The sequence below is a fragment of the Sycon ciliatum genome, chromosome 4 (assembly GCF_964019385.1).
Source record: "Sycon ciliatum chromosome 4, ocSycCili1.1, whole genome shotgun sequence".
NCBI classification, from domain to species: Eukaryota; Metazoa; Porifera; class Calcarea; order Leucosolenida; family Sycettidae; genus Sycon; species Sycon ciliatum.
This window is the reverse complement of record NC_088646.1, coordinates 36907104-36925895: the sequence shown is the minus strand read 5'-3', so window position 1 is coordinate 36925895 and position 18792 is coordinate 36907104. Positions and strand designations below refer to the sequence as shown.

Here is an 18792-nt window from a genome sequence, read left to right as displayed (position 1 = left end):
CTACCGTGATAAAGCGCGAGCCTCAATGTTCTAGAATCCTCTTGGTTTAGGCTAATTCGAGGCCGCTGAACACGAAAATCGGGTGTTCTTCGTGGGGCCGAGTACGGATCTGGTCGAAATTAGTACTTCGAAGTGCATCCGCGCCAAGCGTGGAGGCATTATTTTTGGAAGCATGGCATGTGTGGCACCATTGGAAAGGTAATGACCTCAGCTACCTAAAAATAGCATCGACAAGGCCGAAAAGGCCGCGGGAGAAGATACTTGGGCCTCGAACTGCATCTCGAACTGCAGTCACGAGGCGCCCATTCACTTTGTACAGGCGAGCTGTGACTGCACTTTTCGCTTTTCTGTGACCGGAACTGAACTCCCTACTCTATGGCATACAAGGGCATTTCTGACCTACTGGATTGTACCCTTGATGCAGGCAATGATCATTCTGCCATTCATGTACAGTGGTCCCTCTATAATCCGGCACCATTTGTGCCATGGAAAATCTGCTGGATTCGATTAGGGAGGGTGCTGGCAAATTGGATTTACTGCTGCAATGTGCATGAAGAGGACATTTTGGCTACTGAAAATTGTGCTGGTTTATAAAGTACTGGATTAAAGAGGGACGACTGTACTATGATGTAGGCAGCACAGCGGATGTGTGCCCGTATGTGCGTGCGTATGGTGAGAGTGTGTGTGTGGGTGCACATGGGCGTATGAATGTGCAGTGTGTGGGTGCGCGTGCGTAGCATGTCACGGTTGTTGTTGTTGTTGTTGTTGTTGTGTGTGTGTGTGTGTGTGTGTATTCTCCTGGGTGGTTACCAACAGCCAGTGTATGCCGGAGTATGTGGTGTGGTGTGTGTGTGTAAAAGAAAAATGGACAAAATGAAACTGAATAGGGATTCACTGGCCAGAACTGAAAAGCCACTTCAATCAGCTGTGTGGTGGATACCAGGCTAAAGTTAGTGGCAGTCAATTCATCAGCCTTGCAAGCTGTTGAATGGTGTAATCCAAGCACAAGTTGCTATGTCTAACATAGCTGTTCGCTATCATCGATTCCGCGATGGGCAGGTCTGAGGTGTGTGTGTGTGTGGGGGTATGTGGTGTGTGACGGTGTGTGGAAATCTGTCGGGGGTCAAGACACACATCGTTTCAGGTACAATGGTCTCGGGTTGTCTTCTCAGTCCTAGATACTGCGGCTCCTGGTCTACACTACTTGTAGCTTGGTTGTGTTGGTCTACATGCACTGACAACAGATAACAGGACCATGCGATCGTAGGCAGGGGGTCCTAGTGATAATATCAAAGCCATAAGTATGATGTATTTCTGTAAAATGTGAGGGAGAATAAAAAAAAAAATAATAACATTGTAAGAACTATGCAACTGTGTGGTAAGCCACGATGTGGAAATCTATGTACAGACATTTCATGTGAAATATTATGACGCTACAAGTCCAATCCAGCCGAAACCAGGGGATGTCGGGGGATGGCAAAAATACAAGAAATCTTTATTAATCCTAGTCTTTGAGAAAGCAACAAATGTTAGAAAGTCCAGCAGCCCTACACTCTAGCAGACCTAAAGGCAATGAAGCAGCAGCAACAGCAGCAGCACAGGAAACTAGAAGCACATCAACCAGACATGAACGAAGGCCGAGTTAAAAAAAATCAAAAACTGTCCTCTGCACATACAGAAAAAATCAATGGACCACAAACAATACAGCCACACGTACGCACGCACACACACACACACACACACACACACACACACACACACACACACACACACACACACACACACACACACACACACACACACACAGTCAGATTAGGTGGAAACCCGGCTACTGTACCGGTAGACACGGAACTAGCGTTGCGGGTGCCCATAGGTCGGTGGCTGTGTCGGATAGCCAGGGTTGGCTGGAGGCTGCTGCTGCTGTTGTGCCGGATAGCCAGGCTGAACAGGGTAACCTGGTTGAGTGGGGTAAGCTCCTTGTTGCTGATAGGGTGCTGGTGCTTGTCCTGGATAACCAGCACCAGGTGGCGGAGCAACATACGGTGCACCCGCTGGTGGGTAGTAGCCACCAGCAGTAGGATAGGATGGGTATCCACCATACGCAGGTGGAGCATAACCACCTGGGTGCTGCTGAGGCGGCGGAGCACCGTAGTTGTACGCAGTGCCACCATAGGTCGGCGGAGGAGCAGAGGATGCTGGTGCGGCAACTGGTGGCGGCTGGCTTTGCTGCTGATGCTGCTGTGGTGCTGGTGCACTTTGCGGGAAGCCAGAGGTCACGGCTGGTGCTGCTGCCGCCGCCGTCGGTGGAGTGGGGGCTGGTCGTTGTGTTCTCGGTGCAGCTGTTGGTGGAGGCGGCCTTGCTGGTACTGCTTCTGCAGGAAAAGTACACCACAGCACACACCATATTTCAAGGATACACGAGAGAGAGAGAGAGAGAGAGAGAGAGAGAGAGAGAGAGAGAGAGAGAGAGAGAGAGAGAGAGAGAGAGAGAGAGAGAGAGAGAGAGAGAGAGAGAGAGAGACACACACACACACACACGAGAGAGAGAGAGAGAGAGAGAGAGAGAGAGAGAGAGAGAGAGAGAGAGAGAGAGAGAGAGAGAGAGAGAGAGAGAGAGGGAGAGATAGAGAGAGAGAGAGAGAGAGAGAGAGAGAGAGAGAGAGAGAGAGAGAGAGAGAGAGAGAGAGAGAGAGAGGGAGAGAGAGAGACAGAGAGAGACATGTGCTACTCACTAGCAGGTTGCTGATAAGATGGCTGAGCTGGAGCTGGAGCATTCTCAGAGCTAGCAATACTGCTCTGGAGTTCTCTGTACACAGGACCAAAGAAAAGTGCACGCAACATGGTCAGAGAGCAGGAACAGCAACATAATAAGAGCTTACTGGTATACAAAAATATTAATGATGTCATGGTGGTGAACTTGGGGAACCGCATATGGGTGCTAAGTATACAGGGTGAGTCAGCGGAATCGCTTATGAGAACACAGTGTACAGTGTACAGCGTGAGCCGGCGGTTTGGCTTGACCTAGTGCATCGCTGTGAAGCGGTTTAGCCAAAGCTCTCAACTAATGATGTAACGACATAACCTCTACACACAGAGGAGCAAGTCTAACATTCAAGGACTGACACATCTACACCAGGGCTGTTTAAATATCCAAAAGCGAGAGCATTGTTTACATTGAAAAATGTGAACAGACCATGTAAAAGGATAAAACATAACAAATAGTATGAGAAGATGAGAGAACGGCTGTATAATATCCAAGCCTTGTGAGATCGGGTTGGCGTGTTGAGAGAGAAGGAGAGAAAGAAAGAAAGAAAGAGAGAAAGAGAGAGGGAGAGAGAGAGAGAGAGAGAGAGAGAAAGAGAGAGAGAAAGAGAGAGAGAGGGAGAGATCATGTGAAGTTTCATGTTTGCAATTATTTCTGGCCTCACTTTAGTGCATCCTCCTTCTCCGTGTTGCGAGCGTAGACCAAATCGTTGACTTTCTGCTGCAGTTGCAAGAGCAGCGTTGTCAGATCGGCATAGAACTTCGTGCCTTCCGTGAGATTTGCGTTCAACTCTGTGAAAACGTCATACGCTGCTGCAAGGCTCTTAAGCATCTTCTCACGCTCATTGGCTGCACTGCTGCTGGATTTCTCATGTTCAAACGATTCATTCGAAGCCTGAAAGACATGCACATCGAAATACCAGTAGTACATTGTGATAAGACAAGGATGGAGAGCCAAGGATTAAAAAATAAAAAGAGAGGACCAAAAGTTGACCTGTTATCTGTTGTTTGTCCAACAGTAACAACAATACCGGTAAGCATGTAGGGAGCAACACACAATTCCCCAAGTATCGCCGAAGTCGCACCAACCTCTTCTTCCCAAAGCATGATACTGGAGAGTCAAAACGTGCAATTTGTATTTGCTCACAGTGGACATAGTTTGATGCGCTCCCCATGATATCAAGCGAATGGCCGAGGGCCCTCTTGATTGGTGTGAGTTGCCAGTATGATGCAAGCCAGATGTGGATTGATCGAAGAAGGATAGATTTACCATCACTGTGGATAAGAGGCATACTGTAGGTCAGTTGGTTAGAGCATTGCTCGCGAATAGCAAGGTCCCTGGTTCGAGTCCCGGTGGTGTGACTGATGATTTTTTCTTTCTTTCATATCTGGCTTGCAAGTGTTGAGTTTCGGAGAGAAAAGAGCAGTACGTGGCATGTGGCCTCTAATTTCCTAAAAACATAGAAATTCTCCGTGAAGTCCAAATTTGAAAATACTATAGTGTTTCTCGTATTAGTTTTAGGTCCAATTTTATTCACTGTCGCCGGAAACCAAGTGTTTATCCTACCAAAGAGACGGAACACCTACAATTTATCCATGTACCTTAATCTGGAACAAAAGCTGCTCTTGCCGTTGCAGGCTTTCATCAAGGTTACTACGCTTGCTTGCAAACAGCTCCTCTAGAATTTGCGGTGAGGTGGCCTCCTCATTGATGGCACCGTCAGACATCATGGCGGAGAGGAAACGAGACTCTGCGGGCAAGTACAACACACGACAGCAGCAGCAGCAGTAGACACAATGCCGTTACGAACGAATGGCTAACCGAGGTACCGTAGCAGGTGAAGCCCATGGCATGTTCACACTGCAGAACTCTGCTTTTCTAAAAGTAGAGAAGAAAAAGAAGCGAGTACGCAGTGCAAAATTGCAGAATATTCTCACAACAGGCTCAGAGTTTGTATTGCACCAGCACTGGTCCATTTTCTTTGTTTATACAGCCAGTCACAAACACTGACCAGTGCTGAAGTCTCCAGTGAAACACCAATGGTGAAGCAGTGTTTAGCTCCGTAACTGTTGGAGCTGCCGTCCTGTTGTGATTGTCCACGTGTAGCGATGGGGAGACTTGCTCCAGTAAGTCATCAGTACACGAGTAAAAAATATGTGTAAAACGAATACTCTGCTTATAGTGTACCAAGAACATGTAGCAACCTAAGCATGCATGTACACGCCTGTAAGGCTACCACCGGGCAGCCACAAACAGCAACAGCCAATAGTGGTAGCTAGTAGCTAATAAGCTACTGTATAGCCTGGGGAATGACTTACTGACGTCACATGTTGTCTGTTCAACGTCGGCCTCCAGGCGCTCACGGTCCGTTCGGATCTGCGTCCACTGTGCCATCATGTTCTGAAGAGCGAGCACCGACTGAGCCAGCACAGACAGGGATAAACAAAGAAATACTCACACAATCACGCTCGTCCACATTGCATAACACCAGATGGGTTGTACTTAATTTAAAAGCACAGATTTATACCATTAACACAGTCAGCTAACTGTACAATTACCAATCAACACTCCATATCTTGTTGGCAGCCTGGGCTGAAAGGCCACCACTGGGCAGACTGACACCATCAACAAAGCCAAAATAACTTCACCATTACGAATCAACACCACCAAACTAGTGAAGTGTTGGTCCAAGATAACCAGGCCAGACTAGTCCATACGCACACTCCTTACCTCGCTACCAGCTTGGGCTGATGGGCCACCACTGGGAAGCTGAGCCTTGAGATCCGCCTGCAACACAACAGTCATATTGCCATCTTCACGAGTCAGATACAATGTCAACAACCCAACCAGATATCAAACACCGTGTAAAGACATTATTTCTCTCTATCTCTGCCCACCCACCCACTCAACAATGAATAGAACAGTACATGAGAAAGGGGAAAACAAAACAAAGAACAAGTTCAGTGCTTCTCAATGAAATCCGATCAAGCGAGTCAATGCCACGCGGGGCGCTGTGCAGCCCTAGACCTGCGAACTCCGGGATGGCGAACTGGTACAGGGGCGCAGCTCACGCTCACGCAATAGGATTTCATTGAGCAGCACTGTACATACATACATGACCTGTTTACGAAGTGCACCACGGTTGGTAGCTCGGCCTATTTAGCTCGTAGCTGTACTGATGAGGCCGTTATGGCCGAAACAGCTTGCTGTCTACAGCATTGGGTACATACATGACCTGCGTGGCCACAGTCCGTGCAACATGCAAAACAGGGAGCACAGGCAAGTGGACCCCCTCCATCAGATTCACTTACAGGCGAGGAGCATAGCAGCTGCATGGACCCGAGGTGACTCTCGAACTTGGCTTTGACCTGTTCGTCAGCAGAACGGGCGCTGGACAGGAACGTGTTGAACTTATTGATCTCCTGGCGGAAGTTGTCCGTCAGCTTTTTCGACTCGGTTCGGTTCCACTTGCCAGCAAAGCGAGCTCTCAACTTCTCATCCTCTTGCTCTTCGGTGTCCAGGGAGCCGGTCATCTACAGAGAACCCAAGCCAAACCACACCCAATGACGACACCATCCACCATAATTATGCATTTAGAAGCAAGAGTGTCAGTACTAGAAGGTTGTACACTCAAACGCCTCTCATCCGGACGCCTCAGATACGGGCACTTCTCTCTACCGGGAACCATCAGCTTGAGTTGCCAAGGCAAAAATGTTTCGATTCCAGTGTTTATTTCAAGCGCATGCACGCACGCGCTTATTTTGAAAACTCTCGTCACTTCCAACTTGTGTAATCCAAACATTTTTCAACAATGGGATTTTTTAAATTTTTATCCTGCAGTGCCTGGTCCCAAGGCGCCAGGATAAGAGACGTTCGAGCGTATGCACACATTCGTGCCTCCAGTGAAACAATCGAGATCTCAATCCATAGCTACAGGTCTCCAAGAGCTGTTGAAAATTCCAATCCATGAAAAAAATGCGTCACATTCAATTGCACACCCCAGTGTCTCTGACGTTACTGGAGATGTGTTGCGAAAGTGTTGAAAGCAGTATACAATCACAAGCACAAGCCAAATCTATGCATACAAAAAGATTACGTCACCTGACTCACACTGTTTCCATGGTTCTCACAATACGGTGTCTGCACGTTTATATTTTAAAGTCAAGAGGTTGAATATTGCACGCAATACAACCGTGCCATCATGGAATGCATACGAGAAAAACATCACGCAAGCAAACGGCTACGAGTATAAATGTAATAAGGTGCTTACATCGTTCAGAATGTCCACATTCCGCTGCAGGTTGTCCGGCAAGGCTTTGATCTTGTCGTACAGCGGCTGCCAGCCACCGGCTGCCTGCATACCCTGCGATTTCTCCAGGACGGACGCGGGTACTTCAGTGCCTGTCGTGTCCTCCAGTGCAGCGGGCAAGTTCATGTTGGCTAGCTCACTGTGTGTAAGCATGGGAAAACAAACCATACGTAAGCATTGCCCACACACATACACAAGCTAGACTAGTGCTTGTGGATTAGAGCAGGGATAAAGACGGGGACATTGTTTGTTATCAGGAACAACTGCAGTGCACACGCGTTGCTGATCATGCGTACTGCCTGCACGTCCAAAGTGATAGTGATATGGACTATATGACTTCAACTGTGTAGTGGCCAATAATGGGCGATTGTGCATAAGGAAAGGGACGCGCCACGTGGGAAAGGATGGGGTGAAGAAACACTACGAATGACATTGACAACAACGGTGCTCAACAATCAATACTCAGCACAAGTACCCTGGGCATCATGCATATGACATCAATGGGAGCGAATACCATAACAATCCTGCAATACAATGCACACACCACCACCACTCAGCATACCTGTTCATATTCTGGGTGGCTTCCTTGGCACGCATACAGAGCTGTTGCACGCAGGACTTGCGCTTGTTCTCAAACTCTGTAGCAGCTTGGTGTACCTGCAGCCAGTACATACATACACACACACACACACACACACACACACACACACACACACACACACACACACACACACACACACACACACACCTCAGACCTCAGACATGCCCATCGCGGGAGCGATGATAGCGAACAGCTATGTTAGACATAGCAACTTGTGCTGGGATTACACCATTCAACAGCTTGCAAGGCTGATGAATTGACCGCCACTATTTTTAGCCTGGTATCCACCACACAGCTGTTTGAAGTGACTTTTTCTGGCCAGTGAATCCCTATTTTTCATTTTTCCATTTTTTTCTCTTTTTTTTCTTCTTTTCTACACACACACCACACCACATACTCCGGCATACACTGGCTGTTGGTAACCACCCAGGAGAATGAAAGAAAAGTCCGGAAGAGTCTGAGAAAGAGAAGAAAGACGTGTGTGACCATAATCGTCGGGAATCGAACCCGCAACCTATCGATTGGAAATCGCTGCACATACCACTGCACCATATGGGACACACACACACACACACACACACACACACACACACACACACACACACACACACACACACACACACACACACACACACAAAGTGACCAGAATGTTGCGTTTAGAGCTGATGCTGGTCAAACATACCACCCTGATGAGAAGACACGGAGCGCCATAGAGGTACCTGATGCCCAATGTCACTAGCTGAGAAATTAAAAAGCGCCAAGTATATCGTTTCCCTTGCCATAAATGTTCTTAAAGAGAATGTCAATATTTTCTCAGTTTGCCAACCGTTCCAATGTTCTTTTAAAAACACAGCTACACGCACACAACAACCACGACTCCATAAAATCTAACGCTGGTATTACCTGAAGTGGAACAAGACCTTCGAATGCATCCTTGAATGCACTTCCACTCAGCGGGTGAGCGGGCATTGGCGGTACTTTGGCCACGGCCACACGACCTAGGGTTGCCATGGCAGCGTACTGCGGAATACTGGCGTTGTAGATCATGTTGTTCTCCTTCTCGGCAGTCGCCAGATCACGCTGCACGCGATCCATTGCTCTCTGAAAATAGAACGGGAAGATAGTTGCAGAATTTAGGATCTGGGCGTTCATAATTGGGGTCGATGATTGACTGTGCGCCAAGCACAGGGTTCCATGAGACACCTGTATTTCTTTGCTGAATGTGGTGATGTACATATACAACTCACGGTCAAACCCATCCATGACTACGGACACCGTATGCTACGACTTCAAGTTATCAATTCATAGTGAATTTCATACAACACGCACTTCTACACAACACATTAGATCAGAGGTTGCGCATGCCACAAGACCACACAATAGAACTCCCCAGATGCGGGCAAGTTGGGACTGGACACTGGCCGTAACTAGGAATTGTGCGCAATCCAGAACATAACTTACATACTGGTTGCATGCAAGTAGCCCCTTTTTATTTTATTTTTAAAATTTTGATGCCATTTGTACAGTTTTTTTGTGACTCTAGAGGGGTCGGAAAGGTGCCGGGTAGATAGGAGTGCCTTGATGTGAGGAGTCCAGATTGATACTGTACTGTTCACCAAGCATGCAGTCAGAGCTCAGTGAGTAACCACTACCAGCAATGCCCAGCATGCTCTGCACTACTCCTGTTAAAATCAGAAACAGCTGCAGCGAGCAATACACACCGGGAAATACAGAAACATCAATCGGCGCACGAGCTAGTCGCTTAAAACTAAAACACCGTATGATGGCCACTCACAGAAACGTTCAGCTGGCCTTCGCCTTGCTTGCTGGCATGTTGCAACATTTGGACAGCGTGCTGCACATTCACAAAATCACACACCAATAACACCTTCAACATCTCAAAGACAGAACTGCACCAAAAGGCCACCAGAAATTTTAAACACATTTCATTTACGGTCCAGTAAATTCGACCAACAAAACAACTAACTTGAATGTGACCATGACTCGCACAACGGCTGTCAACACACACGACCTCATAAGATCCCTAGACTGCAGGTAATCTTCTGGCATACTACTTGGACATGAAACGAATTCTCAACAAAGCTCTCTTATCATTCCGCACTCACACGCAGTCTGCCGATCTGATCGCCAAATTTCTTGCCCTCCTTCAGCGCGATAGAATCATAGTAGTCGGCCATTGCCAGGAAATAGGACTGCTTTCCAAGGATAATGGGTAGCCACGACTGAACAACAAGAGAAGTAGCAACGAAACAAGCACACCACCATCCACACGCGAACACAACCATAGCAGTAGAAACCCTTTGAAGTCTTGTCCCGCTGAGTCTGAGCGGATCAGTCTGATAGTGCTGTACTAGTAGTGTATACAGCCATCAGAGAGAGATCCCAAGTAAAGGAGATTAACAGCTAGTTGCGGAGTGAATAAAAAACAGATACTAGAATTAAACTAGTTTTCTCGTTTCAAAAGACAAAAAATAGAAGACCTTGAAAAGGAAAAATTCCTCTCAGTACGCATTGAGTTTCGCCACACTGTATTCAAAAGGCAGCATGGAGCGAGAGATGAGTTCACGATGTACAGAAAAGTCCGGAGGTAATCTCCGCCAGTAGGGCATACCTTGTCCCACTGCGAACGGATTGCAGAGTTGTCCATAGCACGCATTGCATCACCATAGTAGTCGGCTGCCTGAGCAGCAACCTTTGTCACAATGGCCGCCTTCATATTGTCTGTATAGGAGACATACAGACAAGGGAAACATACCTGTAGTACACAGCCACGCTGGGGTAGCTCCAAGTGAAGCCAACGTGCGGTCAATACCTAAGTGATAGAGCTTGGATACAGTAACCAGGACAACAGTAGACAAGAGCGGTTCGTCACGACTCGTATGCATGAAAATAGATGAACATCCGATGAAAAACTTGAAACACCAAGCAATTCTGACGGGGGGGGGGGGGGGGGGGGAGGGGAGAGAAAGAGAGGTCAGAGCGCAAAATGAACGATAGTCGTTTCACGGACGACACAAACACTTTCGTGACGACTCCGAAGTGTTTCATGGCAACAATAGGACAAGCCAGCTAACACTGGAAAAATCCCCACATGTGGTTGAGATCTGCAGCAAGAAGTTCTGCATGAGGAAACTCACCCGATGTAGCCTTGTGGAAAAAGCATTCCTGTCCTTGGGCAAGCATCAACGCTGACAATGCGATGGCGGTATCACCACTCAGATCCGGCGTAGGTACCTTAGGCAGCTGAGCAAACACCTGATCACGCAGATGCTGGAAAAGCGCTGCTGCCATCTATAGCACAGAAGAAAACACACACACACATATACACGCACACCGTGTTGGATTTGTAGAGTCCCAACCAAGATTCGATGGATTGGTGGGATGTGTGCATGATTGATTTGTCGAATCCAGACCAGGATCTGACGGATCCGAATCCAAGCAATCCACCTCCTGATCTAGGATTGCTTGGAATCTTTTTCGTCATCATTTCCTCATTCTGGACAGGATAGCGAGTGTGTTAGATTGGTTTCCCTTCCCCGTGCCGCATGCCCACCTGAGCAACATGCCACAAAACAGTTCCAAAATTCTTCCTTCACACCTTGCCGCCGCCATGATCACCATGGTCACCAGGTAGCGCCAACGCGAGCTGCATCCTCGTGCTAACTGGTGTTAGATTTGCTTGAGGAGATCCATGCAGTCCGACCACTTTAATCCGGATTTAACAAATCGAACACTGCCACAGGCAGAAGAAGGATTTAGTTCTACACTGTACAATCAAAATTCCCTCCAGGCTCCTGTTCACGAAGGTTTCCAACAAATTGAGGGAAAAAGGATTTGCAAGCTTTTCGGGTTTTCACACTGCAATACATGGACTAACGTGACAGTAAAACAAAACACCTACAATACTCCAAATCCACTCACAGGGAACGACTTGACTGCCAGCTTGAGACCAACATCAGTCTCGAGATTTTGAGCTCCGGCGACGATGGCATGGACGGACGCCAGGTTGAAGAGGACACAGATACGCTCATAGGCGCCACTATTCAGGCCTGGTTGGGCAGACAGGGTCGGCATGAAGCCAAAACACACACACACGCACACACGTGTACACATACGTGCACGCACACCACACACACACACACACACACACACACACGTGTACACATACACACACGCACACATACGGCACAAATACAATTGGCATAGAGGAGGCTCACCACAGCTAAACAGCACAGAGCACGTACATGTACATTGGTACGGGTATTGCTACAATTGATGGATGCAGGTGTTCGGAAGGTATGTCGTCCTGACACTGCAGCTAAAGACGGGTCCGCTTGAAGTTACTCACACCGTACCATGCAAATATTGCAGCACTGAGGAAAAAGCCAGGCGCTTTCAAGGTATAATTATGTGCACCTTCCTTTCCCGCACAGAAAACAAAGACAGGTAAGCTGAGACGCAACTGCATACCTTGCTTTACTGAGGAGCTGGAAAAGAAGCCCTCCTTGCGATTGAAGCAGTCATACCATGTGTACTTGAGCGGGATCTAGCGAGAGAAAAAACAAACAGAGCAAGCCTAATATGGCACCACTGCTACTCAAATGCGAGCTGTATAGTCTAACATAAATCGTAAATACTGACATGGTCACACTCTGCGATGCACAAACACTACATTATATACATGCCGAGACACTGACAAACCCCCACAATAGGGAGGTTTCGCTCTACGTAATTACGTATGAAAATCCGCATGTCGTACGCGCCGGGGAGCGAGGGCAACTTTCATACGTAAATCTCTCTACGGATTTCCGTAGGAAAGCTCTTTCCTACGTTGGGTCCTCCGTAGGACGTTTTGAAATATTTTTTTCGCATTTTCCGCATTTGTCCATGGCAACATTAAAGCCGCGCGAAACACAAGGTACACACACCGTACACCACGCGCAAAATATCATGGAAAACGCGGTTTCGGTTCATGGCGCATGCGGTGGGCGCATGCAGCCAACGCGTCTCCAAAGCAACAACGCATGTTGAGCAGTCGTGGAGAAATCACGTAGAGTGAAACCCAACAGCTCTGATTTTTACGTATGAAAATTCCGTGCAGTTCATACGTTATTTTCATACGTAATTCCGTAGAGCGAAACCTCCCTAATGTCTGATGGTTGCATTATGAGCACAAAACTGAGAGTTGCAGCAAATAATGGACCTTAGTCCATGGTTGCACTGCGTAAAGTGACAATGACGGTCCACACGGTCAAATAGCAAAACTGCACCTTTGCAGGACAGCAATGGCAGCCCTAACACAACAAATACTGAAAACATCCTCTCACCTGGCCTTCCCCAACAGGCAGCTTGGCCTCAATTGCCACCAGCTGATCATAGAACCTGGGACAGAAATGGCAGCAACAACAGCAATCCTAATTGCTGGAACAGCGCAACATGGTGCTACCGAGGCCTAGACATCATAGTGGACACGTGCAACTAGCAGATCTTCTGTTTGAAATACATGAACGAGCTGAGTCACATATGCTCCAGTATAATCTCAAGTATATGCACTAACGCTCGGTGAAATCCGACCCAAAGTGCATATTTGGCGCCGTCAACTTGCACGAACCTTGACACCCTGGGCGTGGTACGAATGCACCCCATTGTAGTAACTACGACCCATCAGTGAGTAAAACATGGGGCATGTGTGCTAACATGTGTGTGTGTGCACGTACGTGCACGTACGCTCGCGCACGCACGCGCGTGTGTGTGTAGATGTTCAAACAATTACACCTATGTTTGTGTCCATTGCACGCGTGTGTCGCAATTGCATTTTGGTGGCAGGCGACTAGAACATGGTTCCAATACTTCGGTCCATTCACACACATTATTTTTTTAAAGTACATTATTACATTTTGTAGCCTTTATAAATTTTGCCCAGAATGCCAGTTCAAAATTCTAATACGAAAATGTCAGACACTCAGTTTAGAGAAAAGCACACCATCATCATACTTAGTAACTGCATCTATGGATGACTCGTGCTTGTCCAGCGATCCACTGCAACACCAATCTCGTGCTGTCTGCAATTCACCAACGGCTTGGGTGTAATTGTCTGCGTCTTGACCATAAGTCGAAAAAATAAAATTTCGAAAGGGACTCTTCAAATCAACTTTGTCGGACCGCTTCAGCGGCGGCGCAAGCAAGGGGGCGGCAAGAAGGCTCATCCTGCCCCGACACAGCACCCAGACGAACTATAGCAAAACTGGAGTGCAAATGTTCTGATTATGGCTTGGGAAGGACACAAAGCAAGAAAAATAGTTCCAAGGAAGGCTGTTTCTCTCAGCCAACTCGGATCTTTCTGCGAGCTGCGACGCGACCCCAACCACTGAACCAGCTGTTGTATTTTTTGGTTTTGCACATACATACAGCTCACGTCATTTTGTGCTTTGAAAAGTGCTAATGACGTCAAATCATTATGACATCAAAAAGGCAAATGTGACTTGACATCATGACATTCATGTTCATCATTTCAGTCATGTCATGTGCAGCATCTAGCAATGTCCTCACTTGCCAATTGCTGAGCTTGCTCACAACTACAGTGTACTTCATAATCACAAACGACACAACTGTCAAGTCACTGAGCCTAGTAGACATACCCAGGAGTATCAGACTCAGGGACTATTGTACATGATTGTACTCCCTGGAGTGGTCGGTAGTACTGTAGTCAGGATTCATTCATTGAAATATTAATTGTTCAGGGCGCTGCTGTAGCCAAGCTGCACTCATTAACTTGTAGGAATGCCTCAAGAGTTTGGCTGTGGGCACAGTCAGCAGTGCAAGCAGGACTGAAAGAATCTTTTTGAAGAGGCCCTTCCAGATTGCCTGTGGAATAAGCTGATTTCTTCACTTCCAAGGTATGCCGTGTGACATACATGTACTGGTACTGTACACGACTTTGTACAGCAAGAGCAGAATAACCAGAAGGTATAAACTGTGAACTATAAAAGTAATAGTACAAGTGTAGTGGGTAGCCGAGTGGAGGCACGGTGCAATCAACACGAGTTAGCCGTTTTAACTCAAATTTCTCTCAGGTACACATCTGGAATATATATAACTATTATAAGTAAGAGATGACGACTACACCATAGCTCAGTGGTTAGAGCATCGCTGGCTACAAGCGAGGGTCCCTGGTTCGAGTCCTGGTGGTGACAGTCAATTTTTTCTTCAGACTTTTCCCGTTTGTCTCTTTCCCTCAAACCAGTTAATAAGTAAGAGAAGCGGCAATAAAAAGAACTTTCTCCGGTACACACCTGGAGGTTGAACAGCTCCTCTGTTCGGCTTTGTTGTTGTTGTTGTAAATTCTCATGAAAACAGAAATGCGCAGCAGCTTTTATGCAACAGACCCCGTACGCTAACGCACGGGGATACACTAAATATACGCTATACTAAGACTAGTAAGAGTCAGGTAAAGTTCCGTACTACTAGTACTACTGTACTAGCATTAACTCATTTTGGAGCTTGTATGGATGCCTTGTATGGATGCCTTGTATGGATGCCTTGTATGGATGCCTTGTATGGATGCCTTGGCGGCCTGTGGATAGGCTCCAGGACAAGGAGGATCAGGAGGGAGGGAAAAATTACTTCAGCACTAGAGCACGTATACCATGGTGTACCTGGAGTGGGAATATTCAGGAAACAGTGTACATGACTGCTGCTCAATGAAATCCATTTCCTTTTTCAACCATTTCAGCTGTCATTTGCCCTGATCATGCCTCATGCGTGTTTCACAGCATAGTACGTTTCCGCTCATTTTCTTCTTCAACACACGCTAGCTGTATTACTTCGTTCTTGCCCATACAAGAGGCTGTATCCATGAAATCCAATGTTGTGAGTCAATAAGCATCGGACGCTGTGCATCCTGCAAACACGGGGCTGTGCACTGTATGTAGTTCGATGCACTGGTGCAGTAAACCTTGTCACGAAGGTATGGACCGAAATGTCGTTGTTGTCCTGGTAATACTACAGGTTGCAGCACTCTGATTTTGCATACACGAAGCCTCTTTTACGAGCAAAAGAAACACAATGGATGAAAATGCAATACAAATTTAATGCAAACCCAGAAAACCAGAAAAGGAAAAAATGTAACCCAAAAAGAAAAAGAAAAAAAGTGTGTGATTAATGTAGCGGTAGCCGTGAGCTGTTGCAGTGAGCTGTTGCAGTGAGCCATTGCAGTGAGCCGTTGCAGTGGGCCGTTGCAGTGAGCCGTTGCAGTGAGCCGTTGCAGTAAGCCGTTGCAGTAAGCCGTTACAGTAAGCCGTTACAGTAAGCCGTTGCAGTAAGCCGTTGCAGTAAGCCGTTGCAGTGAGCTGTTGCAGTGAGCCGTTGCAGTGAGCCGTTGCAGTGAGCCGTTGCAGTAAGCGGTTGCAGTAAGCTGTTGCAGTAAGCCGTTGCAGTGGGCCGTTGCAGTGAGCCGTTGCAGTGAGCCGTTGCAGTGAGCCGTTGCAGTGAGCCGTTGCAGTAAGCTGTTGCAGTAAGCCGTTGCAGTGGGTCGTTGGCTTGCAGTGGTGTGTCGTGATCGTGAAGCGATCGCGGATGCGGTCATCGCGAGCGTCCTTGAAGTCGCCGTTGTCCGCGCCGCCGTAGAGACGACGCAGAAGTGACTCGTCCACGGTCTCGGATGGCGACTGTGTGTCGCGTTCGAACATCGTTCGTCCGTGGACGACGTTGGCCACGGGCGTGACGTACGCCGAGAGTTTCGTCTCCACTTCCTGAGATTTATCGCGATCGCCGGCGTTGTCGAACGCGAGCCATCCTAGATCCTGAAGTTGCAGACCAGGTTCGTTGCGGATCAATGTTATTTTTTTTAATCACTGATCCTGTTCACTGCGCCATGTAGCAGTAGCTACTTAGAGTAGTTTCGCCTGAATCTTTATTGCAGAAGGGGGAACATTATCGGACACGGAAAAGCACAACTAACTGTAAGGAGAGCAGAAACGAAGAGTGATTCCAATCGGGAATCACTGAGTAAAGAAGACAGAGAGCGGAATGGACGGCGGTGCTGCGTGCACACAGCAGCGACCGGAAGCAGCGTGCCCAGTACGAGATGCCATGTAGAGATGGAGCCCGAGGGCAGTGCACTCAGACATGAATACGCACGCGCACCCGAGTACTGCGTTCAGTGCATGCGGGGACTGTGGAAGGGGAAGGGTTAGTGATGCGCAGCCAGCAAGTGCAGCGGTACATGAATGCATGAGTCATTGGTACAGCAGGCAGGCTGCGGTTCTTATACAAGTACACACGTTAGATCAATGCGAGTGAGTGTGGGGAGTAGGCAGGAGAAACCTGGAGACAGACATTGATATGCCTAGGGATAGAGTTCTGTCATGATGCTACTCATTACACTACAATTAACACTATGTATGTCATGTACTCTGATTTTTGCTGCGTTGGGCCATTTTCATTGTGATCAGTTCAACCAGTCATTATGATCTCAGCTGATGAGACCCAAGAAGGTCGAAACAGCTAAAGTAGCTGTCCAGAGATCGAGTGTACCGTACCAGGCCTATCATTATGCTGGTTGGTTTCCTGTTGCATGCATCCTCTACAGTGCTGCATTGTCATGCTCAGTCTGTTCTTGTTGTCCGGTGTACGCATCCCATTGGTATTAATACGCAGGGAAATCGAATGTTCAGACGTTCAATGCAACGAGGCTTGTGCCTGTTTTGATCACCACCTTAAAGAGTATACAACAACAAACACTGAGTAAGCTGGGTTTCAGAATTGTCGTACCAGCACAATCCTCCTCAGTAGTACAGAGTAGATAAAATTGAGACAAGCTGTACACACTGCATGCGTACATCCCACAGAATGATGTTTTTCATTCCAATAATGGTTTTGAATGCAGAAAAGCTGATAAGAATGAAAAAAAGAACACACTGGCAAATATATTGCTGACTTTACTGGCTTGGATAAATACATCATCCTAGTACCAGTATATGCGTGAGCAGGCCAACAATATCAGCTGTTCGTGAATTGTGGGTACCACCGATATGCTTCTTAGTGCATTGTAGTGGCGAATGTAAAAGAACGCGGATTTATTATGAATTTCTGCAATCAGTAGCGACAAATAAGGCAAAGGAATGAGTCAATGCATGATGTAAATAAGCGAATAATTAGTATGGTGTTTTTGCATGATGTACATGTATTAAAGCAAGCGAATAATTAGAATAGTGTTTTGACCGTGATCAACACTGCTAGACAAGCTGCTAGACTGCAGTCCCAGGGTCAGTCTGCACACACAGAGTAAAGACATAGAGGACACAGAGTAAAGACATAGAACATACCGTAGTGTCTTGTATTAAAGCCTATCTCGTATAGGCCTCCTGCACATTGTACAGATGCACGAAATCCCGTATAATCTTGTAGAATCCCGTAGACCCGGTTGGGTGTTGAATGTGCAGGACCCTATTGTGTTTACTGCTATTTCCACTATGAAATGGGCCATGAAGGCATTTCATACGAAATCTTTTTCCGGCAGAGATCTAGCTAGTCGTTAGTTCAATCCCAAAGTGAAGAAGGCTTGAAAAGTGATCGTTTGCCATGAATTGTGAGGCTAAATGGGTCAAACGCGCATGTATAGCACACAATGAACACCCAACCGGGTATGTACACACCTACGGCCATAGTACAGAACTTCGTACATCTGTACAATGTGCATAAGGACTATAGAAGCCTGTTTTGAATACAAGCCTGATTTTCAAGATACGCTGTCGGCACATAAGCCTGGTTTTTGTGTTGACACACATAGAAATACCTGGCTTGAATTGAAGCCTGAGTGTGAATAGAAGTCTAGCCCTGACATCGGCTTCTACAGGAATAAGGCCGGCTTTAATATGAGACACTACGGTAGAAAATAGAGCATAGAATCGACTTGGAGTTAATACCGGCAGTGGCCTGGGTCTACTCGGTGTTCGTAGAGAGTCGGTGTGATTATATTAAACCATATAATTTGACTGCTCTCCAAGTACAGTACTGCTGCGCTCTGCGACGTACTGTACACACGCTTCTTCACACTGCTGCTATTTACTGTGAATTTCCAGCTGCCAAAGTCCGCTG

The 18792-nt window shown here is 47.2% G+C and overlaps 2 protein-coding genes across 2 annotated transcripts in view; both read right to left on the bottom strand.

Moving 5' to 3' along the window:
• Positions 1-1264: 1264 nt before the first annotated feature.
• Positions 1265-14050, bottom strand: LOC135815957 (programmed cell death 6-interacting protein-like). The gene is made up of 18 exons (XM_065329310.1): positions 13690-14050; positions 13023-13077; positions 12166-12241; positions 11617-11744; positions 10833-10986; positions 10307-10416; positions 9801-9917; positions 9470-9529; positions 8578-8775; positions 7636-7730; positions 7035-7212; positions 6076-6297; positions 5495-5551; positions 5083-5182; positions 4366-4514; positions 3429-3658; positions 2733-2806; positions 1265-2372 (listed from the first exon to the last, which is right to left on the bottom strand). The coding sequence occupies exons 1-18, from the start codon at positions 13899-13901 to the stop codon at positions 1852-1854; spliced, it is 2736 nt and encodes a 911-aa protein (XP_065185382.1). The 5' UTR covers positions 13902-14050; the 3' UTR covers positions 1265-1851.
• A 1667-nt stretch (positions 14051-15717) lies between these two features.
• LOC135815961 (very low-density lipoprotein receptor-like) overlaps positions 15718-18792 on the bottom strand; it is a 28098-nt gene continuing 25023 nt past the window's right edge. The window contains exon 12 of the mRNA XM_065329314.1: positions 15718-17966. Within this exon, the coding sequence (XP_065185386.1) occupies positions 17943-17966 (24 nt within the window). The 3' untranslated portion in view covers positions 15718-17942. The remainder of the gene's footprint in view (positions 17967-18792) is intronic.